The following is a 27,840-nucleotide window of genomic DNA, read 5'->3' as shown; positions in this document are numbered from 1 at the left end:
TGGTAAACATGAATTCAGTACATTTTAGTTCATTCTGAAGTTCTGTAACATGGTTTTAGGATAAAGGGGAATGAACCTAGAAATGCTGTGTATCATACTTACTTGCTAGAGTTTAGCATCATATGCAGACACATTGAAGCCAAGGAAAGTCAGCAATAAAGAAATGTCTTTGATTTTATTGAACTCTGTAGTCTCCAAACTTGACCCAGGGTCTTCTCTTAAAACAAAACAAAGTAAAACAACCTAATTTTTTATGGTACATTCTCAAAGCAGTACTTTGAGAGTAATTAAAATGTAATTAGAGTTTGAGACCATCCATCTTTCACTCATTGTTTCTGCTGTAAGTTAACTGGAACTTCTGGGGAACAGATGGACACTGTAGCTCAGCTTGCTTTAAAACTAGTGCAGAGTGAAAAAGACTAGCTCCTAGGCCCCAGCCTGAGCCAACAGTTCTAAGAGCCCTAAAGAAATACGGGTGTTTTTCCTGAATCAAACCTCTGTCCTCGGAATTTTTTTTAAATAAACCTTTTATTTTATTTTTGTGTATGTATTGTGTGTATATGTGTATGCATGTGCATGCATGCACATGCCTGCATGTATGTCACATGTGTCTTTATGCCCAAAAAGGCCAGAAGAAAGAATCAGATCCCCTAGAGCCCAAGTAACAGGTAATTGTGAGCTGCCTGACATGGGTTCTGGGAACTGAAATCGAGTCTTCTGGGAGAATAGGAAGCATGAGCTGCTGGGCCACTGAAATCGAGTCTTCTGGGAGAATAGGAAGCATGAGCTGCTGGGCCATCTCTCCAGCCTCATCATCAGAAAACCTAAAAAATTCAATAAGGAAACAAAACCATGCACCACATACACCATCACCTTTAACATCAATTCCCATCGGCAGCTAGGCATAATGGCATTAAGCTATTCTAACTTCACAGTGGTTGCCACCGTGTGGGTCTCTCTGAAAGCAATCTCTGGATCCTTACAGTTATACTACTGACAGGGCAGGTGAAGGAAAAGCAAAGTGCAGAACTCGTCGTCACTAGAGACTCAAGTCTTTCTTGTCACTCTGAATTCTGCATGTATGACTATTTCAATGTAGGACTTTAGGCAATCTATATAAAGTAATTCCATTTATAATTCAGATAAATTGGCTGGTAGTTTTCTGCACCAGTGATAATCTTTGTATGAAGGAGAATAGCTATTTGCTTTGGAAACAGAGTTATTGTAGAACTCCTCTTGGTAGGTCAGTCTTAGCACCCACAAAGGAGTCCAACTTGGAAAATTACATCTGCATGTAATTTGCTAGGCACAGATCTACTGTGAATGGGAGGCGCACCCTTATTTTTCTGTATTTTGATTCTCTTTGCTTATCCTCCGTTTTCAAGCCTTTCACATGTTACCACCAATCTTTATGCATTATGTTTTATGTGTATTAATGTACAGTGATATCTACTGATCCTTACTTATATTTGCTTTTCTGTGCTAGCTCTTTCTCATAAGCACATATCCTTTAGTGTTTTCACATTTCTGGAGAGCAGGGTTGTGCACCACCCCCCTTTCCATGGCTCCCCTGGGAGAAGCCCCATGCTGCACAAGACAGCTGTTTCTCACCCAGTTCTCTTGGTTGCTGGTAAAATGTACATTGCCGTCTATGGACTGAATACTTAGATTATGGTGAGATCTCCATAGGGTACCATTAGAAACAGATTTCTACCATTGCTGATTTTTCAAGCTGTGACCATGATGTCAGCTAGCTCACACAAATCCTATGCATATGTGTGTGTGTGCGCGTGTGTGTGTGTGTGTAAATGAATGTGTTTACACACATATAAAATGTGTGTGTGTATACACACATATACATAAATATTTCGAAGCAGTCGGCTTTCCAGAACAATTATGTGTTGACTCCTCCAGCATACCATGGTAGGCACTGATTTTTAAAATGAGCAGTACAAAGGGGATTGACATTTGCTAAACTCTCTCTGAGTGATGGAAAACTTCATTGGTTGAAGTATTGCCAGCACCCTTGCTGTCACTAGGGATGGAAGGAGAAGCCATTGTGTAGCTGAGAAGTAATCATCTCTCTTTTTTTCAGAGAGAAAGGGAAGCCACCTCTGCATGCTTGCCTCCATGGCCACTATTCTGCCATACTGTGTTCACAGGAAAGTACATTGCTTTAGGGAACCTTCAGAGAAGCTGTATGAGTATATACCAAAACACTGACTTGAACTAGTACCATGTTTTCAGTTTGACATCAGGAAGTCATGGCATCTAATGGCATCTAATAATGGATTTGTCCCATAGGTTGAAGGGGACCAGCTGCCTCCAGGCCACACAGTCAGTCAATATGAGACCTGTAAGATCAGGACTATCAAAGCTGGCACACTGGAGAAGCTTGTGGAGAACCTGCTGACAGCTTTTGGGGACAATGACTTTACCTATATCAGCATCTTCCTGTCGACCTACAGAGGCTTTGCCTCAACTAAGGAAGTGCTGGAGTTGCTGCTGGACAGGTAAGATGAAAGGGTGGGTGCTGATGCCAGCCTAAGGCTGCACTCAAGGACAGTGTGTGCTCAGTCTCAAGGGCACTTAGAAGGCTGGGAGGGAGGAAGGAGGAGAGATTAGCTGAAAAGGCCAACCTTTGGAACAAGTGGCATGCAGAGAGTCAATTATATGGTTTGTTTCCAGGGTAAAGAAATCACATTCAAAAAGTTCATAAAGGCTGGGCATGGTGGTACATGCTTCTCATCTTGGTACCTGGGAAGCTGAGCCAGCCTGGACCACATGGCAATACTTTGTCTCAGAAGCAAAACAAAACCAAGGCAAAACCAAGTAATAGCTGAAATCTATTTTAAAATTTCAATAGAAGAGTTAAAATTAGGTTCAACTATTTTTAAGTTTCAATTTCTGTTTCCTACCTCCTAATTTCAAATTTGATATAGATTAACTTTTTGTTATTTCTATACAAGTACTCGACCAGCCAGTAATCTCCTTGTTTTGGGGACTGAATGTGCACATATGTGTGAAGCATGGTGCTCCATCCTAGATCGCCAGAAGCCGCTGATGAGTCGGGGCTTTGGCAATGACAGTCATGACCATCAACGATCACCTTGTATTCGGTGTTTTATGGACACGTGTATGAGTGATGTCCATGCTCCATATTGTTAAGGAACACATACTTGAGCAGTGTACACTGTAACTTACATAAAGACAAATCTTTTTGTTTCTGCCTTTTGTTTTGTTTATAGTAAAACTTAGACATTTTATAAACCTATTGCCATGTTGACTTCGTCCCAGGACAAAGAAAACTGCCAGCTAAACAATTACTTTAGAATCATGAGACTCCTCATTCAGATCTTTGTCGTCTGGGGTTTCCTGCCTAAGGAAGGAAGTAAGAGCCAATGCTTTTGTTAGGCTTGTTACATATGTGGGTTTGTGTATATATGTATATATGTGGTGTGTGTGTGTGTGTGTGTGTTTAATTTAAAGGTGTATCCAATCTTGTTGAATGTTAAAATTTCCTATGCTATGGAAATTATGAAAAGAAATATTAAAGTTTTCTCAAATTGCATTTTTCTCAAGTAACACTTATTAGCTTTTAAATATAAACATTTGTACAAAGGACAAAATTAAGCAAACCACTGTCTAAATAGGCAAATAATGCAATATTAACAATTAAAAAGTAATCCATATATATGATAAAGTTCACACGGTCTAGGAATTTGTAAAAGCAAAAAATGCAATTTCCTTTTCCCTTGGTTTCCTAGTCCCATAGCACCTTGGTGATCTTTTTGTATTTTCCCCCAAATTTATATGTATGTGTGTGTGTACATCCTTAATATAGACAGCTTTCTAGTACTTAGTAGTTGATAATTTCATGGACAGAGAATTAAGAATTTTGTAGTTTTAAAAATTCTTTTTAAGAATTTGTGAGCACAATGCCACAAGGAGCATCTTCATACATAGGCATATTTTCTGCGTGCTTTTTGAGATTCCCATAGGATAATCCCGTAGAAGAGTGACTGATTCATCAGGATGTAGAGATTTAGAAGCCTGCCAGATGTCCCCAGAAGGTTGTACTAGCCACTCTGCCATTCCAAACATCCTACCACAGACCACACACTTCCCAGCTGGTGGTGGCCAGTCTCTTCAGCTGAGCTATCTTTACTATGATCTGACCATTGCAAAGTCATTTTGGGATGCCTGCCTCTTGTGTTTATGAGTAGAGTTTGCTATTTCAAAAGACACTAATCATTTGTTGTGTGTAAACTCTTTTCCTATACTATACTCTTTCTCTTTGAACTATTTAACCTAATTATAATTCTTTGTATATTAAAGAAATTAGATTATTTGCTTATAATTGTGTTGGAAATATTTTTTTTTTTCCTAATTTGTTCTTTGATTTTTTTTTTTTTTTTTTTTTTGGTTTTTCGAGACAGGGTTTCTCAGGCTTTGGAGCCTGTCCTGGAACTTGCTCTGTCAACCAGGCTGGCCTCAAACTCACAGAGATCCACCTGCTTCTGCCTCCTGAGTGCTGGGATTAAAGGTATGCGCCATCAACACCCAGCCTAACTTGTTCTTTGATTTTAAGTCTTCATTAAATATTGGTATATAACTATTTTATGTAATATTTCTGTCTGCCTTCAGAAAGATTTTGAATAAACAACTTTGTCTCCTAGGTTGTAGTTATTGAGAAGAGTAGATTTGTCCTCAAAGCACTTGTTATCTTCCTGTCACTATGACACATACCTGACGTAAACAACTGATGAAGGGGAAAGGGTTGTTTTGCCTTGAAGTTTTAGCGTTTTCAGTCTGACCACTTGGCCCTGTTGCTTTTAGTCCTGTCCCAATCAGTGTATCGTGGTGGGAATGTAGAGCGGAGTGAAGCCGCTCACCTTTGAACACACCGTAAAGAGGAGGGCTGAGGTCTTACCATCTCTTCTTGAAGGAGACTAAAGTACCAAGTAGGCTCTGCCATGTAAAGGTTCCACCTCCTTCCAAAAGCCCCACCCTGGGAATCAGGCCCAAACATTGGGTCAGTTTTTTTTTTTTTTTTTTTTTTTTTTTTTTTTTGTGTGTGTGTGTGTGTGTGTGCACACATGAAAGTTATTGGATCAGTGCTCACTTGTATGTTCACATTCAGGGCCACTTCAGGAAGCATACATTCTTTATGGTACACTGTCATGTATTACAGTATAAGGAGCTCTGCCATTTTCTGCAGTGACAGTACTTGACAAAATATTAATCCTGGAATAACATATGAGTCATTTTATCAAGGTTCTTATATAATAGTTCAGATCTTTAAGTAGAAATTGGAGAATTATGTGAATTTTCTCTTTTCAATACTTCATAGCTGTAAAAAGATGGAGCCTAGTAAGTGTTGGCAGGCAGTATTTGGAAATGAAAATCCCTTACAAGTTCACTTTGAAATCGGTGACCTCTTCTCCATAGGAGGTAACTTCACTGATAATAGCCCACAGATGTTCATAGTGCGTAAAGGAGTGCACATAAGCCCCAGCTGTCTGTCTTAAAGACTGGACACACACACACACCAGGAAGTAAGGTGTTTAGTCTATGATTTTTATTTGATGATTTTTTAAAAATGTCTTTTCTTTGTTCTATGGGTAGAGAAATTGGGATTTCCCCTCCCCCCCCTCCCCGACATTAACTGGATAACAATGATTAAATGGTAGATCCAATAGAACTCAGGTCACACTGAATTCAAACTATCAGTTGAAGTATAGCTAAATGAAGAGTTAAGATTTAGTCTGTACCATGTGAGTAGGCTTAAGGCTGGCTTTGAGTGTGATCTCATAGTTCAATCTGTTGCTTGTTTCTGAAATGAGGGATTAAGTGCTGAATACCTGTGTAATGTAATACGCAGAAAGCACTCTGCAAGACATCACATAGATGGGATTCGGATATAAACGATTTAGTTTCTGCCCTGAGGTGGTTCAGAGATCTGTGAAGCTGCTGGTGCTTAAGCTCAGGGGCCCCTCACTTGGCATCGATCTCTCTATAAGAATGAGTTTTATAGTCTTAATTTTGTATTCCTTTCCCTTGGGAGAACCTGTCAAATTGCAAAGGCCAGTTCCATCAGACTTTCAGCCACTCTTCAGGACTTAGTATTTTCCTGCAAAACATAAGGTTAAGTAAATCATCACACATGGTGGTATAAAATAGAGTTCTAATATGTGCTGGTATAGGGGTTCAGAGAAAGAAATCCCATTTATTTTTGCTTTCTCTGCAGAAATTTAACCTTGTCTGTGTGTGTGCCAACCTCAACAGGAATATTTCTTCCTCACTCCATTTCTTACACTGAAATCTTGTGGTTATGTTTCAGTTTCCAAAGAGATCCAACTGTAAATCCTGTGAATTGCTATGCTCCTAAATTGGCTATAAATCCCTATAATGAAGAGGAAGTGATTTATTGTACAAACTCACCCATTCCAAGGATAAGCATTTCAAACTCATTTTCATACCAATAGGTTGGTAGACTCATTTGTGAGCCTCAGGTAGACTTTTTTAGGTATTTCTTCTGCTATCTGCATGGATCCTGAAGGAACACTGAAAGCTGATTGCAGTATGTGCTAATCCAGTAATAACCAGACAAGAGTAGATTCATGCAGATGTAGTATTGTTTATTTCCCATCAGAGCACGGCTTATTTGAAGTCAAGCTTTGATTTCCCTTAAGACTTCAGTTGTGGCTTTCTGTGTAGGGAACTGTTTATTTTCTGGGATTTCTTTTTAATCTTTTCATGGTTCTATTTTTTCTTTTCTAATATGGGTCTATGTGATTGACAAATAGATAGTGGTTTGAAGTCATGAATAGCTAATCCCATGTTTACATTATTATCCTTTATTGGGGTGATGGGTGCCTCAAAGGGCTCCTGCTTGCTGTGCTTCTTGCCATGGCCCAGACTTAACTCAAGGCTTCCTTTTAACCCAAGAGGAAGTTACTGAATTGGGGTTTGATGTGTTAGGGCTTTGAGATTTTCTCTACACTCAGAGCAGTCTGGATCTGTCCACCTCTCTATTTAAAGGAGTGGGGGTGGATACCACTGAAAATGTCTAACCTCAAAAGTTGGCAGAGGCCTGCCTGCTTCAGCCAGTGATCTTCAGGGAGGGCTGGGAACATTCCACAGAGGTGTGGATCCCGCTGTTTTCTCAGACATTCTCACTTTCTCTGATAACTAAATTAGTAAAAAAAACGCCAACATCATACGGAACAGGAAGATCTGCATCTCCAGAAACGCAGGACAAGCTGTTTTCAGTCCCTGGGTCGGGGGGAAAGCATCAAATTCTCCCAAATAGCAAGTGAATTCCCTCAGAGGAGACCTAAAGCCTAAGACTTGAAGCCAACTACAAACCTATGCTTTAAGGTGAAAGTTTTGTTGATGTCATAGAGACAAGGCTAATCAGTAGGTCTTTGAACAAATCTCTTCTTCCTATATTTGCAGACTTTATCTCATGGGAAACCAGTGGCTTAGAAACAGCCAATCAGCAAGCAACAGGGAGCTGGGATTAAAAAACATGCCTATATAATCCAGACCCTCTCTCCCAGTATACCCCAGCACCTCCCATGCTAACTCACAAAAAAAGGGGCAACTGGGGAACTCTTGTTAGTCATCTTCCTCACCACTTCCTCAATTCATTTTCCTTAGACAAACTTGATTTGTCAACTCCAGTTATATCAGCTGATTAATATGAGGAACCTACTTTACAAGGCACTGAGTGAACAATGGTGGCAGCACTTGCCACGGTTCCCACCTTCCACCTTCTCAAATATGTAATGCATGTGGGTAAAGAGTAATGCTCACCAAGCCAATATGCAAACAAACAAACAAACAAACAAGTATATAGTTGAGACTGCGGGGGCCCTCATGCCTTAGAGTCCAGCACTTCTGGCTGGAGGCAGGAGGATTACTGTGAGTTTGAGGCTGGCTTGCAATACAGAGTGGGACCCATCTCAACCTCCTCCCACTAAGATGTCTTAAATTAACTTTGGAAGTTCCCCCCCCCCCAAGGCCAAAAGTGCTTCCTTCTTTCAGAGTTTTAGGATGTTTTATAGAAAACAACCTCTCAGTCATAGGATTTGTATTAGGCATATGCACAATGATTGAGTGGAGCATAGGAATTTAAAAAAAAAAAACATACCTTTTAGTGTCCCTCAAAGTCTATGTGTCTATGTGATAGAGGCTTGGATGCTAGTGTGGTGCTTTTGGGGGTCAGGGCCGGGAGCTGGGGAACATTTAAGAGGTGAGCGTCTCCAGATCATTTGGGATACGCACTCAAAGAGGACAGGGGGCCTCCTTTGCTCTTCCAAGTCCAGGCTATGAGGTAAGCAGGCTGCTCTGCATGGCTGTGGTTGTGATACCCTCCTGGCCCAGGCAGGTGAAAACAACAGGGCCAGCCAAGCATGAACCAGAATAACCTTATCCTTGTAAGTTACTTAGCTCAGGTATTTGTTATGGTGAGAGAAAGCTACTTAGCTGGCTAACACACACTCCTCCCTTGCTGCAGTCCTCTGAGAGTGGGGTTCTTCAGCCATACGATAGCAGCGTAAGGTAAGGTGGGTTGTAGGGTCCTTTTGAGCTTTAACGTGATGGTGCAGGTGAAATTTACTTTAAAGACTGGCACATGACTGGTGCTTTCCTTTCTTTGTGGTATCTGGAATCCCCATGCCTCGGAGACGAATGATGCATGCTTTGGGGGTTTAGGAACACTGCCTGACAGGAACAAGTTATCCATGTCTGTCAGAGTGCTATACTGTAAGGTATAGCAGTGAATGCCACCAAGATTGTGCTCATATCTAGTGGGAGGGTATAACCCGCCTGTTGAGTGGACTATCCCATCAAGACCGTGAGGACTAATATATGTTTTTATAATAAATAAATAAGTAAATAAATAGGTCCTCTTGGCAATACATTTTGTAAAAGGCATACCATACAAATAAATCCATTTAGTTCTTTCTTTATGGATAGATATATTTGAAATGCATGCAGTACAGTAGGTTCTGAATGCTTTTTGTTAAACCTCACTTAAAAATAATTAAGTTTTCATTTAGTTTTAAGTTAAACTGGGCACTTATATTCATGCTGGCGTGTGGCACCCAGAGAAGATGGGCAATTCCTTTGCTATCTGTTCCTTCTGGAGCAGGCAAGGTTTCCAGTACCTTCTGTCTGTCTTTCCAGGTCAAGGGAAAGAATGAGGCTCTCTGTAGAGAGAGTTCTAGAAGCAGGTACTGGAGGGGCTCAGATTTAGTCTTCTTCCCACACACTCCTGAGTTTTCTGTCCTTCTGCCTGTCTTAAGAGCGCTAATGTTCCATGCCATTGTCTTTAGTAATTCTTTCCAAGCTCCCTCAGGGCCAGGCGGTAAGAAGTAGATGAAGGTGCTGATGAGCCATTTCCCTCTGATGCACGGAGGGAGATGTTGAGCTTTAATGGCCTGCTGGTTTCTGGGTGCTTGCCTCGTTGATTTAGTGTGAAAATGTTCAGGGAATCTCAACATTGCTTTGTTTTTTTATCCAGTTAAATGCAGACATCCTGGCTATCTGGATGAGGATGACAGTTTCTTAGCAAATAAAGGACATTTTTATTTTATTTTATTTTATTTTATATAGCAAAGTCCAATTAAATGAAAACAAACATTTATACACAATATTTGGGAATTTGGGCGTTGTTCTTTCCAAACTACTTCCTGCTGGTAAGGGGCGCTGTCATGGGGGATTCGAAGAAGATTCAGAAATCCTGGCTGTAGTCTGTAGGGCTGTTTTGTCCAGCTGTTTTGAATGTAGGATCAGCTTGTACTCTGTTTCAGGCTGTCTGGCGTGATCAAACCACATTAGTCTGGAAGGAATCCACATCTTTTCATTTTCTGTGGAAACAAAAATAGAAATCCTTTCCCCCAGTAACTTGTCCTTCAACTTAAATTTTGGAGTCAAAGCATTTTTTTTTTAATTTAATTTATTATTTTACATGTCGATCCCAGTTACCTCTCCCTCCCTCCCTCCCTCAGCCCTCCCTCCCTCCTTCCCTCCCTTTTACCCTCTCTGCCCTCTCACATGCATTCTAAACACCCTCCCCTCCCATCCCCCCACCCCAATTCCATATGTAGGGGAATGCCATCCAGTTGGGGTCATGTAGATCTGACAGGTCCTGTGAAGTAGGGACTAGGGCCTCTCTCCTGTCTCTAGATTAAGGCAGTTATCCCTCCATGAGGGATGTGTTCGCAAAGTCCTTTTGTGTACCAGGGATACATCCTGGCTCCACTGTCTGAGGTCTCTTAGACTGCTCAGTCCTTCTGGCTGAGACCCATATTCAGGGGGGCCTGAGTCAGTCCCATGCTGGCTTCCCAGCTATCAGTCTAGTGGCCGTTAGCTCCTCCTTGTTCAGGTAAGCTGTCTGTATGTGTTTCTGCCGCATGGTCTTGTCCTCTTCATCTGCTTCTGGGTTCTAGTTTTATGTATGGGTTCAGTGTTTATGTATGGGTGTTTGCTCCTATTTTCAACAGGCATTAGTTGAGGGCTCCATGGAGAAGTTAGTTGTTGATCTCACTCTCCGGGAAGGGCATTTATGATAGCCTTTCCATGGAAGCTGAGATTGTTAGTTGAGAGCAGTCTTGTAGTTCTCTAGACCTTTCTTTGTGTTTAATTTTATCTTCAAACCAATATTGGCTCCCTCTTTTATGTTCTCTCTCTCTCTCTCTCTCTCTCTCTCTCCTATCTTCTATTCCTAACCAGGCTCAATCTTCCTGGTCGCACATGTTTTCCTTTCCTCCCCTTCATTTTCTCCTACTTCTCTCTCCATTTGCTGTTCCCCCCCCCACTTCACCTGAGCTCTGGGGGACTTGTATAAAGGACATTTTTTAAAGACTTTTTTTTAATAATAGATAAGTTTAAACATCTAGGTCTGGATTTTGATGATTCTGTGGGCAAAGTGAAGCCTTTGGATGTGTTTTGATTTAAAGAGAGAAGAAAGACAATTTGATAAGAGACTAGTTGAACTGAGGTTAAGTCTCTGTCCAATGACTATAAGAACCATGAGATTATTGGGTGGTATAAATGAAGAGGGCCTCAAGAAACTGTGGGTGTCTGCAGCATAAAGAATGAGTATTAAAAATTTGTAGATATTCTGAAGGGTTCATTTCCTTACTGTTTCATTTTTTCTTGTATGGAGAAGAACGATTTAGTTCATAGAACAACAGAAGACAAACCTTGGTAATAACTTACACATCCATCTGTGTCAGACAGAGAGGCAGGGGAAGGAGGCCATGAGCCCCTCAGAAAGGTGACTAAGCTGATTCTTTCTTAGAGCATGTAGAAAAGGACAGGGTCCATCTGACTCTGAGACCCATGTTGGACTTCAGACCAATGTTAACCATTGAACAGTCAGGTGTCGGAAGCTACCAAATTGGTGGCAGTGTTGTAGCAGCAATAGCTAAGAAACAAGGCCATGTTATTAGGGAAGATTGTCTCCTAAAATGCTTGCTCCTGACTCAAGGATACCAAAGGGCGGGTGTCTACCCCTTGCCTCTGTTTTGCTCAGGGCTGCATATCCTGGTCATCTGTGGTCCCTGGCTCAGGAAGCACCACCAGAACCCAGTGAACACACACTGTTGCTGTTTCCTCTCTGTAACCATGCCAGTTGCTTTGGGTTAACCGGGAAACTTTAATATGGTTCCATTTTAGAATTACCTCCAACCATAATCACAAGAGGGAAACTGAAAATAAGTTTTCTTCATTCTCCGTGGGTGCTTTGATTGTCTTTGATTTTTTTTTTTCCCCTAGTGGACTTGCCTCCTACTCTGCTGAACTGTGGGAATTGTCAGTGGGAACATGTCGGGACAGCAGAGACCTGCTTTATGGGATGGTAGTGAGGTTCTGCTAACTCTGAAGGGACACTGTCAAAGGCTTTGCCTCAGATTATAACCAGGCTGGCTTTCTCTTCCTTCAGTAGGGTTTGTAAGACCTAGGGGATAAAAATGTCTCCTTTAAGTTGAGCTAAGCCTTTTTGCTTTCCTTCCCCACTTAGCAAGTGGGACATGTGGTATTCCGTATGCAGTTAGCTTTTTAAAAAGGAATCTGGAATACTGAATTACTCTGGAGTATTCTTTTTAAAGTATGTGTATATTTGGAAATTAGAAAACTGATAAGAACTTGAAGTAGACAATGTGGATATATTCTGAGTGGTAACTGGAAAGTTTTAAATTTAACTCATAGTTTAAAGCAACAGTTTTGACCATTTTCTAGTAATTGACAGAAAAAGTTGATCACAAACCCCTTTAAGAGTGTCCTACGAGGTGTCAGAGATGACCCAATGTGTCAGGCACAGTCCAAGGACCTGGAGTGTGAATCCCAAGCATCCACCTAAAACATCAGAGTGACCACTTCCATCGGTAACCTCAGTGCTATGTAGGTACTGAGACAGGAGGGTTGCTGCCCCAGGTTCATCAAGAAACCCTGTCTCAATGGAGTAAGGTTGAGAGTGGCAGAGAATGCCCAGCCCCCCAGTCCTCCTGTCTCGGGCCTCTACATATGTGTATGAGTGCTTGCACCTGTACACATGTAAGTGCATACATTACACAATACACCTCACTCATATTTACACGTATAACCCCCCTCCAACACACACATTCACACAAGTCTACTTGCTAACACTGGGATCTTTCTTTATATATATAAAAAAAGGTGCCAATAATAATCTTATACATGTAATTTAGGGATTCTCTGACTTTTGGAAATTTACTCTCAAGAATCCCTGCTTCTTTCTTTCCAAGCAAAGGGTGTCTAGAATATGTTCCTGCTCCCCCCTCCTTTTTTTCCTGCGACTTAGGCCTTCCCCTCCAATAACCAACTTTGCATTGGTAACCCAACTTTTCCAAGGTAGGCTAGGTGACTGTGACCCAATTCCTTGTCAGATCTGGGAGGTGTGAGTGCCTTCCATGGAAGACATTGTTCAGGGTGCTTCCAAAACCCCTGCCTGTCCATCCCTTTAGGATGCAGGGCAAAGCCTTCCCGGGCTTTAGTTGGTGTTCCAGACAGCTGCTGGCTGCTGTGTGTGTGATGTTCTCCTGAGTCAAGGTTGGCTTCTGGACATTTTCCTTATGCCTGCCCTGAGTTCTTGTGGGTCAGTGAAGGATGCCCAAGTGTTCCGAAGCTGGGATTCATCCAAACACTCCCAGAGGTCCTTGAGTCAGCAGCTTCCTGTGTGGTCTCCCTCCTTGCGCTTCCTCCTTTTTGTCCTCTGCGGTTCCCACCAAGTATCCCTTCCTTTCTCTGCCCTCCCCAGGCTTTCCTTCATTCATGGCAGGAGAAGGAAAGCTAGTTCTTGACTGCATTCAGTGTCTTCTATGCCAGGCCCAAGGCTGTAGTAGAAAGTGAAAGAGAAGAGTAAAACCCAGTATTGCCATGATGTGCCAGGCCATCCTGACCTGCATGTTTGCGCCAGGCCTGGCTTCCTATCCGCTGTGCCCTGCACTCTCTCGCTCCTTAGTGTCCCTTTAAAAACTGCCATCTTACCTCTGTGCTGTGTGTTCCAGCTCTTTCCTGAGACATCTGTGGCTCACTCCTCCTCTGGAGGGCTTTACTTAATTGTCATGTCTCCCATTGAAACAGCAGCTTCTGACTTCCATACTGCCTAGACACCGAGACCTGCTTCTCCATTGTCTGTTTTACACTGACCATGTGTGAACTTCACAGGCCTCTATATCCCATCAGTATAGTTTGAGCTCCATGGAAATGGATTTGGGTCTCCTTATCCTTTTTTTTTTTTTTTTTTTTTCAGGTGTGTGTACATATGTGTTGAGTGTGTGTATGTGTGTGCATGGGCATGTAGAACCAGGAGGAGGATGTTAGGTGTCCTGCTCTGTCCGTCTTATTCCATCGTTACATTGTCTTTCACTGGACCTGCAGATAGGCCCAGTAATCAGTCTTACTATCTGCATCCTCCACAGGAGTTTTAATTGTGTGCAGCCATGCCCAGCTTTTTACTAGGGAGTTGAACTGGGGTCGCCATGCTCATTTAGGAAGAACATATATCCACTGAGCCATTTCCCTAGCCCCTGGCTAGGGAATAATGTCTAGAGTAGTAAGTACCTGGGTATAGTCCTTAATAATTGATCCTCATCCAATGAGAATGAGTTCATGAATGAATGAACAGGGTCTTGACATTATAAAATGAACAAGTTGATAGGGCCTTACAGCTTTCGTGGGAGGGCAGTGACCTAGCGATGGGCCTCGGGCCTGCTTGTCATGGTTCAGATCCCTGCTCCACTTACCAGTGGTGTCATCCAGAGGTTATTATGTAAGCTTTTGGGGCCACATTTTCCACCTATGTGAAACTGGAAGAATGATACCACCCTAGGATGAGTATGAGAATTGAATGAAACAGTCCACAAAAAGCAGTTGGCACAGCTCCTGGCATATAACAAGTTACCTGCTGTTACCAGTGGCTCATTTACCAGCATCAAGGAGGGAGGGCTCACAAAGTTCTTCAGGGTGACCCATCCTGGCAGCTTTTGTTGAGACTTTCCTGTTGGGGCAAAATAATGGAACAGATTCCTCTATAGAGAGATGGTATCTGTGGACAACTTGGGAGTTCTTTGAACTACCAATGCCTTGGACATCCTTCATTTCAGTATTAGATGCTTTGCCTGCTCAGATGGGTTTCAGAGAAGACCCTTAGAGATGGCTCTTTCTTATTTAAACATTATGTCCCCCCCCTCTTATTCAGGTAACTTTGAGGCTATAGCAAATAATTGCTCGCTGCTATACTGTAAGACATTTGTAAATCTTTCTTTTTTGTCTGGTGACAACAGAGTAAACCGTGTCAAAAGTCATCTGGCAATTTGAATTTCGATTTAAGTTTTATAAAGAAGGGCACTTGCTCTGTGGTAAGCTTAACGGGGGCCTGAGCTTTGATTTTAAGTCCTAAGGAGGGTTTGTGGGAATTGGGATGATATTGTTGACAGATTTGTCTGCAGCTTTTCTGCTGCCACTAATTAAGCACATGCACATGCCACATGCATACTCTTTGTTTACCCCTTGGACTTTGATGGGAAGTTGTGACCAGGTTTAGGGAAACATCAAAGAGGCATTCCTGGTCTGGTAAAACCAACTCTAACATGAACATTAAAGAGCTCTCAATCCCAAAGCTGGATACATTTTGTTTTTCCTGTAGAGCACTAATTCTCCCTAACAGTGAGAATGTAAAAGAGTAGACAGTGGCTCTTCAATGGATTCTAGAAGGTTCTCACACCCTTTTGTCTGCTTCAGAACAAATACACACACCTTTGGGGCTTCATCCTGCTAACACCTTCAGGACCTCTCTTTAAACATCTTACAACCTTTTTTCATGTTAATTTTGGATGTTTTGGATAACCACAACCAAAGCTTAAAATGAATATTTTATGCTCTTAAGCCCTTAGAAATGGGATCACAGACAGGTTAAGGCCCTGTGTGAGCTGGGACCAGATGGTGCTTTCGCAGCCTTAGAACCTTGTCCCTCTGGTCTCAGCAGAACATCAACTGCTCACCACAGATATCTCTCTGGCATTAGTTGGGTGCAAGCCTCGTTGTAAGTTCCAAAGAGCAGTGAGCACAAGAGTCAAAAATGCCACTCACATAAAGTTCCTGTCCTAGTGGATACCCAACAGGTACAGCCACTGTATCGTATTAGAAGGAACTGGGAGCTGTGGAGAACAAGGGGCAAAGGGCCTGATGTTAGAGTAGGGTTGCGTTTTGAACAGGATGTCTAGGGAAGGCAGCAGCAAAGCCCCAAGGGGGTGAGGGAACCTCCCATGGGGAGCGGCAGAAGCAAGTGACAGTTGTGAGGCAGAGGGGATGACTGCTGGTGGGTGGATGAGGCAGGTGGGGGCCATGGGCAGCAGCAAGTGAAGGGAATGTGGGAGTTACAGGTAGAGCACGGTGAGCCGGAGATTTCAGGGTTTGTGAGAGAAGCAAGACTGGTCTTTTCTCAGATTGGGATCATGGGAGGAGGGGTCCATGGAGAAGGACCATGATCTGATTTCCCTGAACAGAATAGTTGTGATGACTGGGCAGACTCCAAGAGATCAGATTAGTTGAGTGGTTGTTGAACTGATTTAGCCCAAAGAAGGCGGTAGGTAGAGACAGGGTAGAGACAGGAGGCATGAGGAGAGGTGTTTGGATTCAGGTATGTCGTAGATGCAGAGCTGGGGCTTTCCCCGTGGATTGGATGGAGCAAGACTGTAGCAATTGGCCTGTGCCCTTCAAACCCATGGCCGATAACTGACAGCTCTTGCAGGCCTCTGGGTTATTTTTAGATCATCACCTTGTCCCTAGTTGAGGACACTGGCAGTGAGGAGAATGGATAGTTGTATGATCTTAGCCATTATCAATGGTTAGCAGGCTAGTTCATGTTCAGGAATGCTTAGTCTTTCTTGGCACCAACTGACAGTACACTGTGGCATCCCATTTTGGGGGAGGAACTGAGATAGCTATTGGTACCACCCACCCTCCACGTCAGCTCCAAAAGGAACCAAAAAAGAGCAGGAGAGCATGAGAAACTAGTGGGGGAAAAAAAAAAAAAAAAACAAAACAGGAAGGTCTGGAAACTTTGAGTTAAAACCTCTTTGAAAAGAAAGTTATCAGGGCAGTAGAATGTGTATCTTTTCCTTGAAAGTTTGCTCCTAGTGTATTTATATCCCTCACAGTTCCTATTCGGAAGATAAAAGACATTTTCGGAGAGAACACTAATACAAATTAACATAACAAAACAAAGATCAAGTGCTCTATTTAGCAAGCGAGGGCTGCAGTGAGAGATAGGAAAGCGCTGTGGCCTTGCAAATGGCCTCCTCTTTCCTGCACCCTCCCCAGTCTCTCTCACTTCAAACCACAAAATCCTCCGTGAGGCAACACGGGGCCACAGTTCACGATGGTGGTGGCCAAAGGAAAGAGCCAAAAGAATCCCAGTTTGTTTATTTACTAGGGGCCTCGCTTCCCACCCCTGCCTGGCTAATGTGGGATGAGGAAGTCTTAATCTGACAGAGCTCCTGTCTCAGGAAGGGCAGTGGGCAGCCCCTGAATCTCTCACTTAGCAGGTGCTACACGGGATGAAGAGGGCAGGAGGGTTGGGACCATGGTAAATACCTCTGTGGGGCCAAGAAACCCATAAGGCTGAAGAGCTGGAGAAAGGAGCAGGCGTGCGTGCGTGTCAGGATGGGGTGACAGGGACACCAGATGGACTGACAGTCAGTCAAAGCAGATGGTGGGCTTTTATTTTGTAAAGAATTTGTAAATCCTAGGAACAAGAAGCCATAGGGCGTTGGAGCCTTTAATCCCATTACACAAGACAAAGTGTGCTCTTTAAAAAGGTAAACCAACCAAATATAGACTTTCTGCATCAAAACCTTGGGGTGACAAACAGCTTTGTAAACTCCAGGGACTCTGAATTCTTTCTTGTTGGGAGGAGGAACTTCAGAAATAGTCCAGCCCTTCTGAGTTAATGGCGTCTTCCTTAGAGACTGGGTGTCAATTTGCTAAATGCATTTTCTCTTACTTTGCTTGCAGAGTTGGGCACTGAAGCCAGGGCTTTGGGCATGCTAGGCAAAGCACTCTACTACTGAGCCACATCTCCAACAAAATGTGACATACTAGTACAAAATGAACTAGCTCACTTGTGGGGTTGAAAGAAAAGCTAATAGGGTACTTAGCAGTGGATCAACTTATTTAGTAAAAAATTGAGTCTGTTATAAGCAAAATAATAAATTCTGAACACTGACTGCTTCCTCAAAAGTAGGACCCCTGTCCCCCTCTTCTCAGGTACTGGGTCAGCTTGGTGGAGGTATAATCACACTGCTATCCTAGTGCCAGGAACACAAGACTCTATTGTTCAGCCCTTGTCTCCTTCCCAGCCTTTGAGGTCCAAGGCTATTTCCAGGGTCCTCCAACACTGCTCTATTCAAAAGAAGACCACACTCCCAAGTGACCCATGGATGCACCCTTCTTGTGCCCGTGTATGGCCCAAGTCTGGAAGCGTGGACACACAGCTGTGTCTCCCTGGTGTAGAGACAACAGCGCGTGGGAATAAGCCTGTGTCTGAGAGCTCAGGAGCAGTCTGCCTTCTTTGTAGCATGTAATACCTGATGCTCTTGCTGAGATGAAACCCTGTTGTGTAGAAGAAGTCACAGGAACTGTGGAGTATAGCAGGGCATTTTAAAGATGTGTGGTAACTAAATCCTGATTCCGTTCGGCCTGCACTGGTCTCTCCAGCCTGTGCTGTTTTTAATGGGGCTTCGTGTTGATGCTCCTTCATCTGTAGTCATGTCCTTAATTACTCCTGACTTGTTATTTTGTGCTTGAAGTTGTATAGAGCAGCCTTCTGACTGTATTTGTCTGTTTTCATCTTTAAAGGTATGGAAACCTGACAGGCCCAAACTGTGAAGAAGATGGAAGTCCAAGTTCGTCTGAGTCCAAGGCTGTGATCCGGAAGTGAGTGTCTTCTTTCTCTTTAGCTGTGTCACATGTGAAACCAAGGCTGAAGCATTTGAGAATTTGAGACCAACCTGGGCTGAATGACTGAGACCTTTTCTACAAACACAAAGTAGTTTAGTAGAGTCTTTCACTCCTCTGGAGTGAGTGCTGTCATGCTGCCAGGCTGCTGTGATTTTCCCCATAATACCTATATGCCAGGACTGGAAAGAGGGCTCAGCAGTTAAGAGCACTGTGTTGCTTTTGCCAAAGACTTGAGTTCAATTTCCAGCAGTCACCTGGTGGCTCACAACCATCTGTAACTCCAGTTCCAGGGGACCAGACTTCCTCTTCTGACCTCCAGAGGCACCAGGTTCGCACATGGTGCACAGACAAGACACTCAGACAAATAAAATAAAGTAAAATAAATATATTTAAAAAGTTTTAAAATTACCTATATACCTACACTTTTAGCAACACTATCTAATAATACTCACTTATTTACCCAGGAATAATGCATTGCCGTTGGCTAGGTACTATGTGAAGGGGTTTAAATAAACAAGGAAATAAAACAGCTGATCATGAGGAAATAGTCTTAGCTGTTATGAAGTTTATATTTTTAGCAGAGGGAGACAAAGACTAATCACAGGAGTGGAGAAGAATGCAGCAAGGAAGTGTCTCAGCCCCATGGAGCTCAGTCTCCTGCAGGGAGACAGGAAGAGGCCCTCTGATCTGGGGCACTGGAGCACAGTGGCATGAGGTGCGAGCCCAGTCCTGTGATGTCTAGAGGCAGAGAGGATATGGGAGAGGCCTGGAGGTGGGGATACAGTGACACAGAGATGCAGCAGGGAGATGCAGCAAGGTAGCACGGCAGGTGCTCAGGATGTAACTCGGGAGCTGGTAGTGAGGCTCTGAGGACTTGGGGTAGGATGTTGAGTTTGATTCTGAGGAAGGTAAAAAGCACACGGAAGGCAGTGAGAACATCACTGCAGCTTAAGTTTTCAGGCTTAGCTGATTCTATGTGGACAGTAGATTAGCAGTGGGGATAGATGCAGGGTTGCCAGCAGGGTTAGCGCCTTTGTAAGGGTCTAGGTGAGGGGTGATGGGAGTGGACGCAAGCAGGGACTTAGAGACTCCTCTGCTTGTGCAGATGCTGAAACAGATGGCTTAATCTAGAAGACAAAGGGGGGCTAGGACTCCATCAAGGGAACCTTCCTGAGACATGACTGGGAATGGGATCAAGTCTGGTGGGAGTGTGTGTCAGCAAGTGAATCTTAGATGTTAATTTTGAGGTAATCAGGGAGCCTAGGTGGTATTTAAAGCAATAATGCTGGCTATGACCTCCTGGACACGGAAGGTAGATAGCCAGAAGGGAGATGGTCCAGAAACTGGCCCTTAGTTCCCTTTGTTGGATTGGTGAGAACAGAAGGTTTGTTGAAGAAGACTGGAGCAGCTGTGGGGTGAGCAGAGCAGGGGAGAAGACAGATGAAGTAGTTAGACCTCAGAAGACGTGAGGAGAGGCACTGCAGATGGGCTACTCATCCTGTCCAGTGCTGCCAGAGGGGTATGAGAGGTGACTTCCTGCCAAGCAGTACTGTGGGTCACAGTGATAAGGGGGTGTGGTTTGGGCAGATGGAAGTGTGGTGAAATGTAGATAGGCAGGAACAGTTTTGCCATAAATGGGGATTCAGAAATCTCATAGCATGTGATCTTGGAATTAGGAAGGCATTTTGGTTTGTGTACCACATGTGATTTGTTTTAATGGACAGTTGTTTATACTGATGAAAATGATCTAGAAGATACTGGAGAAATAGCCATGATGTGGGAATAGAGGCCACTGTAGGGATATGTTCTGGAGCAGGTAGGATGGATTCTCTGGGAACCAAAAATAATCTCTGCTGCTAAATACTCAATTTGGGGATAAAACCCAGAGAGTGGGAACATAATCAGGCTTTTCTGTGTAGTCTTTAACACTCCACAGGACTCACTGATGGTTCCCACGCTTTAGGGATCGTAGGTGTGAAAGTCAGAAAAAACATCCTTTTTAATTCCCAAGTAGGATCTATACACCTTACATTTAGTTTTTCTGTAATTTTATTGCAGAAAAGTAGACAAGCTAGTGTACATATTTAAAAGTCTAGGGCAAGGTATGGTAGGAGAAACCATTACATTATTGATTGCTACAGGAGATGGGCTAGGGGAGGAGGTGGCCTTTGAAGGATGATCAAGACTTGGGCAATGGCTGTCCAGGCAGAGGGATCAGCAGGGCTCATCAGGGAAATTCATTGTGTGTGGAATTTTGAGAAGCAACAGAGAGTTGTTGGGGTTACTTCATGGAGTTGCTTGTGGGTCAGGAGAGTCTGTGGAGCTGAAACTAGTCTAAGGTTGCACTGTGAAGGACTTGAATCTTTCACAATAGGGTTTGGATTTCCCCTGGTGAGCTGTGGGCCAGCAGGCATACAAGCTTTGCTCCCGTGGGAAACATTATAACATAGGTCATCAAGACTGGTTGGGCTTGGAGTCATCCTTGCCCACAGTGTAACTGAGGACCAGCAGCTCAGCATCCAGGAAACATTTTAGAAACAAAGTTGAACTGCTTCTAGCCCAGTGTTTCTCAACCTGGGGGTCACAACCCCTTGGGGTTGTTAAATGGCCTTTTCACAAGGGTGGCATATTAGATGTCCTCCATATTAAATATTTACATTATGACTCTTAACATTAGCCAAATTACAGTTATGAAGTAGCAACTAAAATAATTTTATGGTTGGGAGTAAGTTACTACAACATGAGGAACTGTGTTAAAGGGTCACAGCATTAGGAAGGCTGAGAACCACTGATCTAGCCTGACCCTTGTGGGCTAGAATCTGCAGCTTCAGATCCTCAAGTGAGTCCTGAGCATTTTTGAGTTTAGAAATCTCGAGATTGAAGTGTTTGAAATTGTTTTTGTTCATGCACGAGAAGAAAATAGTGATTCTCAGAGGACCCTTTTTGTCATGGGTGCTCCTGAGAATACCCAAAAAGAAAAGGCAAGAATCCAGAGACCGGCGTGACAGGTGTGCTGACTTGTGTGTGGACCCAGTGAGGAGCCCACTGTCAGCCACCAGTGTTGGAAGCCAATCAAATCTGCAGTTACTGTTCAGTTAGCCACAGGAACAGCCAGGAAGAGTAGAGTCTGAAACATACCCAGAGCCTTTCACCAGAGGGTGTTTCAAGATTAAATAGGTTTGGGGGAAGGAGCACTTAGGAAAATTGATTGTACCCTGGATGTGAAAAGCCGTCTTCATTATTTTAAAGGCCCACTGAAATTCATTGTACACTCGGAACACTAATGTGGGTGAAACTCCAGGCTAAGCTGTTTTAAAGGGCTTTAGAGTTTTAAGCGTATGAAACCTTAACAAAGAGCTTCACACAGTACTCCCCTGAGGGGTCATCATCTGGGGACAATAGTCCTTTCCCAGAGCCTCACAGTGACTTGGAGGAAAGTTCTTGACCCCTTTGCTCAAACTGAGTTGCCTTTTTGAAAGAACTGTGCCTGATGAACGCATAGCACTTTATTTTATAATAGGTCACTCTGTTCCCCCCCCCCACACTCTGGAATGCTAAAACCCCTTCTCTCTGGTGACCTCTTTCTTTCTTCCACTTCCCTTTCTTCCATTTTCCCCCTTTTATTAATTTGTATTCTGTGTCTCCATTATCGCTTTACACTGTCTTTTCTTGTGGCTCTCCTGACAATGCCCATCTCTATAGATGGCCACTGCTTGTTTTCCTGAGAAGAAACCAGGGAAGCACCCCCCCATCTTCATGTGACTCTGCAGACCCCTCAAGCACCCCAGACCTCTGTTCCTTGACCTGGAACAACGAATGGCAGCTTCCTTTTGGCACTGGTTCTCACAGGGTGACTTTGTCCCCCAGAGGACATTGAGCAGCACTTGGAGACACTTTGGTTGTACATAAGTGGGGCGTGTGTTACTGGCATCTAGTAGGTAGAGGGCAAGGATGATACTAAACATCCTATAATGCACAGGACAAGGCTTGTCTTTTCCATTTGATGACATGTCATTAAATATCATCAGTGCCTTGGTAGGGAACCCTATTACACAGTAGCTTAGTTCCTGTAAGCATGCTTGTTCCTTTTTTACAGTTGGGTGAGTCATATACAGAGGTGGTCTAGGGCCAGCCACATGGAGGGTAAAGCTTCACCTCCCGGGCCTTCACTCTGTCTCTTCCTAGCCACGTGCCTCTGTTAGTCACTTTACCTCTCTCAGGTACAGAGTTTTCATCTGGAAATTGAACTCCTGGAGCATACAATATCTGAGTCCTTTTCAAATCAGTGACAGCCAACGTAAAATGTATTTAGTTTTTCAAAAGCCAATATCAGACATGTGGTCCAAATACTGTATTAGGCTTTTGGACATTTCCCGGACCAATTTTCTGTCTGAGAATGCATATGTAGGAGACTGAATAAAATGGTCAGAAAAGAGGGGTCTGACCCTGTGATGTCACAGCTGCTCTCTGCAGTCATTACGAGTTGAGGTGAGACACTGTCCAGCAGGGGTGGGGGTGGGGGTTTACAAGGACTGGCAAATGTCAGTTGTTTTCTTTTGCCATGCATCTGCTCCCTTGTGATTTCAGGTGGGCAGCATGCAGCAGGAGTCTAATCACTTCACCTCAGGGCTTTTGCCCTCGATTAATTTTTGTGGACCTGGGTTGAACTGGGAGCAGGAAAAGGGAATCACTGTTGTATTTAATCATGAACACAAAAAAAATGTCAAAGTTGTTTCACTTTTTTTCCAGTTTTTGCTGTAAATTGTAATGGGACACTTATACTTTATATATGCTTACATGAACCAAGTTGCCAGTCATTTCTGATGCTCTAAGTATGGATCTAATCAAGCTAACAGAGGACCAATCATAAAGATGGAAAATATGAATCTGCAGATGAAGCCTTAAGGTGGCTTAAGATTGGTTTCTGGTGTCTTGAACTCACACTGACTCGTGTTCTTTGTGTGTTTATAAATGTTATCAGATTGCTCCGGGTGGCTCCAGCCTGTGGGGTGCCCCATCTGACTCTTGTATCCAGAGCTTCCAAAGTCAGCTGGCTCAGTGAGTGTCTCAAGTTGCCAAGAATTCTGTTTCCATGGCTTATAGTTTCAGACCTTTGCCACACAGTGACTTGTGGTGTTCAGATTAGGTCTATGCAGAGAACAAGCTGGTCTGTGCCGATGCTCTTTATTTTAGGACCCCTGAAAATGGCCGCGATTTGGGAATCAGGAAACCTCCTTCCTACATGGAAGGAAACAACTCTGCTCACATTCCTCTCACCTGTCCCCTCTTTACCCTTTCTTTTGGCATTGTTACATGGTAAAATGCTGTCTTTCTAAACAGCAAAATTTGAACCAGATAAGAAAAAGAAACTGTTCATAGGACAGATTTACTGCAGCCATCGAACTCCAAAGAGAAAAGAAGGCAAGGAAGGAATGGTAACCGTTCAGCTTTTACATCGGGAATTCTTTGAAATGTGTGCGATGGCTCTGTGTGTGTGTGTGTGGGGGGGGGGTTAGTATGTGCATAACATTATTTAAAGAGATTTAAAACTCCCCAGGCCTTGGTGTTTTGTTGCTTTCCCTTAGTCAGTACTCTTTAATGTCAGAACAGCTTCTGTTTCCTTTTCTTTAATTGGATCTCACCCCTGCCCTCCTGGAATGCCAAATTCTGTTTTCTTCATCTCTTTACCATCGCCCTGCTTCAGTCTGTTGAAATCATCCCATTTTCCTTTCCACACATTCAGAAGATACAAATGCCACTCTTGTAATCTTTCTCAGAAGCTGGGGTACTGACACTAGTGCTCAGGGGAGGTAAGGGAACTAGCAAACAGTATTAATCCAAGATGTCGGACACTTTTTGGAGAAAAGCTGAAGTCTGAAGTTATTAGTGCCTGGGGAAATTACAGTGGAAAGTATTTGAAAACGCTTCCTGGAATGTTTGCAATCAATAGTCATTCCAGAAAATCCAAATGCCCTAAGAAGGTAATTGAAACTGAACGATTGTAAGGAAAATGGGAAATTTAAGGGGGGGGGGGGAACGAGACATAAAACACCAAACATTTTTAGAGATGCACACCTATAATATCAGCACACTTAAGTTTAAGACCATCCTTGAATACACAGTAAGATTCAGTCTCAATGAGCAAAAGTCTACAACAACAAAACAGTGAGCATAGTAAAACTTGCAAATTTAGAAGAATTGAAGGTTATAATGTGAAAGAAACATATTTCTCTTTTAAGTGAAACAAATTAAATGGAGCAATGTGTCATATTAGAGAGTTGTCTTTAAATGTCCTTACAGGATAAGGAAAGTTATAAACTGTAATTTATCATCACACTTTTTGTGGGATGTGGGTAGAAACCTCCAGAGAAGAAATTGGTGCTCTAATAACCAAAGAATAGTAAGCCAGGGATTTAAACTGAATTTAAAACAGTGATTCAACATGAAGAAAAATCAGCAAGGTGACAGTATTTTCTTTTGCTTCTCAGATTTATGTATTATTTATATGTATAAGGGTGCTTTGCCTTCATGTACCATGTGTGTGAAATGCCTGGAGGCCAGAAGAGGTGTCATCCTCTGGAACTGTATTTACAGGAGATGGGAGCTTCCATGCTGGTTCTGGGAACCAAACCTGAGGCCTCAGTAAGAACAATTCATCAAAGAGCCTTCTCTCCAGCCCTGGGAGTATTTTCTACCTGTTGGAAAAGTCTTTTAGACAACACAAACAGCCCTGTCAGTGGAGTGTCATCTCAGCGTTTCGACAGTCTAACCCTTGCCATACTAGCCACTACCTTTGCTGCCTGTTGGTGGTATTCCTGCATAGATATGCAAGATATGTGTTTTCTTTTACCACCACAAATGTGCTGGGGTCTTGTCCTCACTTCATAGGCCCATCAGTTGAAGTTTCATCAAACTTGTGTGCTTTGGCTCAGATCAAACAGCTCAGTGCCAAGGGTTTGGAGTCACGTTCAACAAGGCTTCCCGCCTAGGTTGTTCACTCTCAGACTTGCCATTTAGGAACAGGAATGGTGATTCCCTTCCCCTGTTAGTACTTTACAGTAATAAGACCACATCTGTACCTGGAAACCCAGACAATTGGGCATCAATACCTTTAATCCCCACTGTTTTGTCTAGCTGTTGCTTTATTATAACACCCCCAGCAGGGTCCCCAAATAGCTGTTGTGCAATGTGAAAGGAGATGGTCTGAGGATCTGAGGAAAGATGAAGGGAAGACCAAATCAGCCGGGCCCATCAAAGGAGGACTTGCTTTCTGTCCTTGGTACCTAGTCATACCTAACACTACCAAGGGAATCTTCCATTCATGGTGAAACAGCATTAAACTCCAGCAGGTTTTAAACAGAAGCCCCTGTTTATAATACATAAACTCCATTCTCAGACTGTGGGGAGCTGGCAGGGGTGGGGGAGTCATCAAGATCCTGAAATGATAATTTTGGTGAGTGGCAGATGCTCTTTTCTAATAATAACTAGAAGTTATTGATTGCACAGTAATGGTGCCCTGTAGACGCTTTAAAAATTCTCCCAGTGACCTTCTATAGCGTTCTTCCATCTACCAAAGAGTAGCCTGGACAGTTGAGGAACATGCCCAGGGTCATGCAGTAAGTAAGTGAGAGTGCTTGAATTTCACAAAAGCCATGCTCTCTACATCGTGTATCCTTTAATTCTTCCCCCTGTGGTAAAAATGAAAATATTTCTCCTAAGTGTGGGAATGAAAGACAGATGTGTGAGTAACCTTGACTTTGGGTAATAGGTTTCAGGTGCATCTCATCCTGCTGCTATTTGCTCAGTCGTCCCTGGGTACCTTCCTTCTTCCTATTCTTGCCTGGAGGACTTAGTCCTTTTAACTGCCCCTCCCCGCACTCTGCCCTGTCCACATCTCCTGTGCTTAGATCTTGACTTTGCCATTGTTTGCATATTGCACCCCCCCATCACAGCCCCTCTTTCCTGTCCCACCACAGCATTTTAATCCTTATTTACCACAAACACCACAGTGTGACAATGGAAAGTACAGGAAGCTGAGGCAAGATGACCCTGACAAGTCCAGATAGTAATGTTTCCATCCCTTGGGGAAGAGGGGAGGAGAGAAAAAAAGAAGCTTTGCCCCTCCCTTCCTTCATTCTTTCTCATGTGGAGGGGGGGCATCTTGCTGGCAGCCTCTATCTGACAATCTTCCCTGAGATGGAGGACAAGGTGGAGGGTTTAGCTCTGTCAGGTTCAAGGTTAACGAATTACTTTACACTCCACCAGCACGGCTTGGCAAAGCACAACCATGTTCCCTGAGAGGGGCACAGTTTAGATTGCTCCATGTTTGTTCATGGCGGTGATCGAGTCTTGTAGAGACTGCCCTAGAATAAGGAAACATTTTGCTGTTTTTCTAAAAATTTCTGAGTCTTATCTTCTGGCAGTGATTATAATACATTATCATCTCAAAAAGATTCTAGAGCAGGGGAAAAAAATACCTCCAAATGGACAGCATTTTTTTTATAGCAACAAACTTACTTTTGCCAGTTACACATCGGGGAAGAGATGATGTACCCCCAAAACTTTGTATTAAACTTATTAATTCTATCGTGTTTAGTTGCCATTGAAATGTTAGAATAATTTTATATGTTTACTCACACTCTCTGGGTTTGTCACACCTATGCTTGGGGCACAGCTGCTGCTTTGGTACTGAGAGTCCTCCCTGATACTGGGAAGTCTGTGCTCCTCTATCAAGGCTCTTGCTAGCCAGGTGTTTCCAGGTATGACCTGTGCTTACTGAGAAGTCAGTGAACATAGCATGTCACCTCACAAAGCATGTGTCACTGTTCTGTGCTTCTCCCCACTCATTCTGTTCGTTCCTTAAACAATGCCTAAGCCCACTCAGTGCTCTGCCATCTCACCTCCAGCCTTTGCTTACAGTGTTACTCCAGTTTCCATGACACCGATCTCTCCTGATTAAGGTCTCCTAGGGAGACCCTCCTGGAGCCTTGACCAGGTTCCTTCTAAAGGTCAGTACTTCCATGGGTCTCTGGACCCCCTGTTGTGACATTTACCGCGTAGTTAATAAAAAGCACTCAGTAATGCTAGTTTGGTTAGTCACATTGATTTTCCCTGGGATCTCTCCTGGAAGGAAAAGCCTTTGACTTGACCTTGGCAGGCTCCACATATGGGCATCTGATCATGTGTGTTCCTCTCCCTATAGGCTTTTGCAATAGGCAGGAAAGATGATTCTTGCCAAGAATACCTGAGGTAGAAAACCCATGCTGGTAGTCCACTTTGCCACGAGAGTTGGCTGTTGTTGCTGGCCACCCATCTGCCATGTCTACTTAGATCCACACCTCCTTT

The 27,840-nt window shown here is 43.3% G+C and overlaps 1 protein-coding gene across 3 annotated transcripts in view; it reads left to right on the top strand.

The window, feature by feature from the left end:
• The window catches only part of Rgl1 (ral guanine nucleotide dissociation stimulator like 1), a 238,764-nt gene that overhangs the window by 166,971 nt on the left and 43,953 nt on the right, over positions 1-27,840 (top strand). For all 3 annotated transcript variants that reach the window (XM_051185982.1, XM_051185979.1, XM_051185980.1), the window contains 2 exons: positions 2,305-2,513; positions 18,394-18,471. In XM_051185982.1, the coding sequence (XP_051041939.1) occupies positions 2,305-2,513; positions 18,394-18,471 (287 nt within the window). The remainder of the gene's footprint in view (positions 1-2,304; positions 2,514-18,393; positions 18,472-27,840) is intronic.

The sequence above is a fragment of the Phodopus roborovskii genome, unplaced genomic scaffold, assembly GCF_943737965.1.
Source record: "Phodopus roborovskii unplaced genomic scaffold, PHOROB, whole genome shotgun sequence".
Taxonomy (NCBI): domain Eukaryota; kingdom Metazoa; phylum Chordata; class Mammalia; order Rodentia; family Cricetidae; genus Phodopus; species Phodopus roborovskii.
Note: the sequence above shows the minus strand (reverse complement) of the source record. Positions and strands in the feature narration are given on the sequence as shown.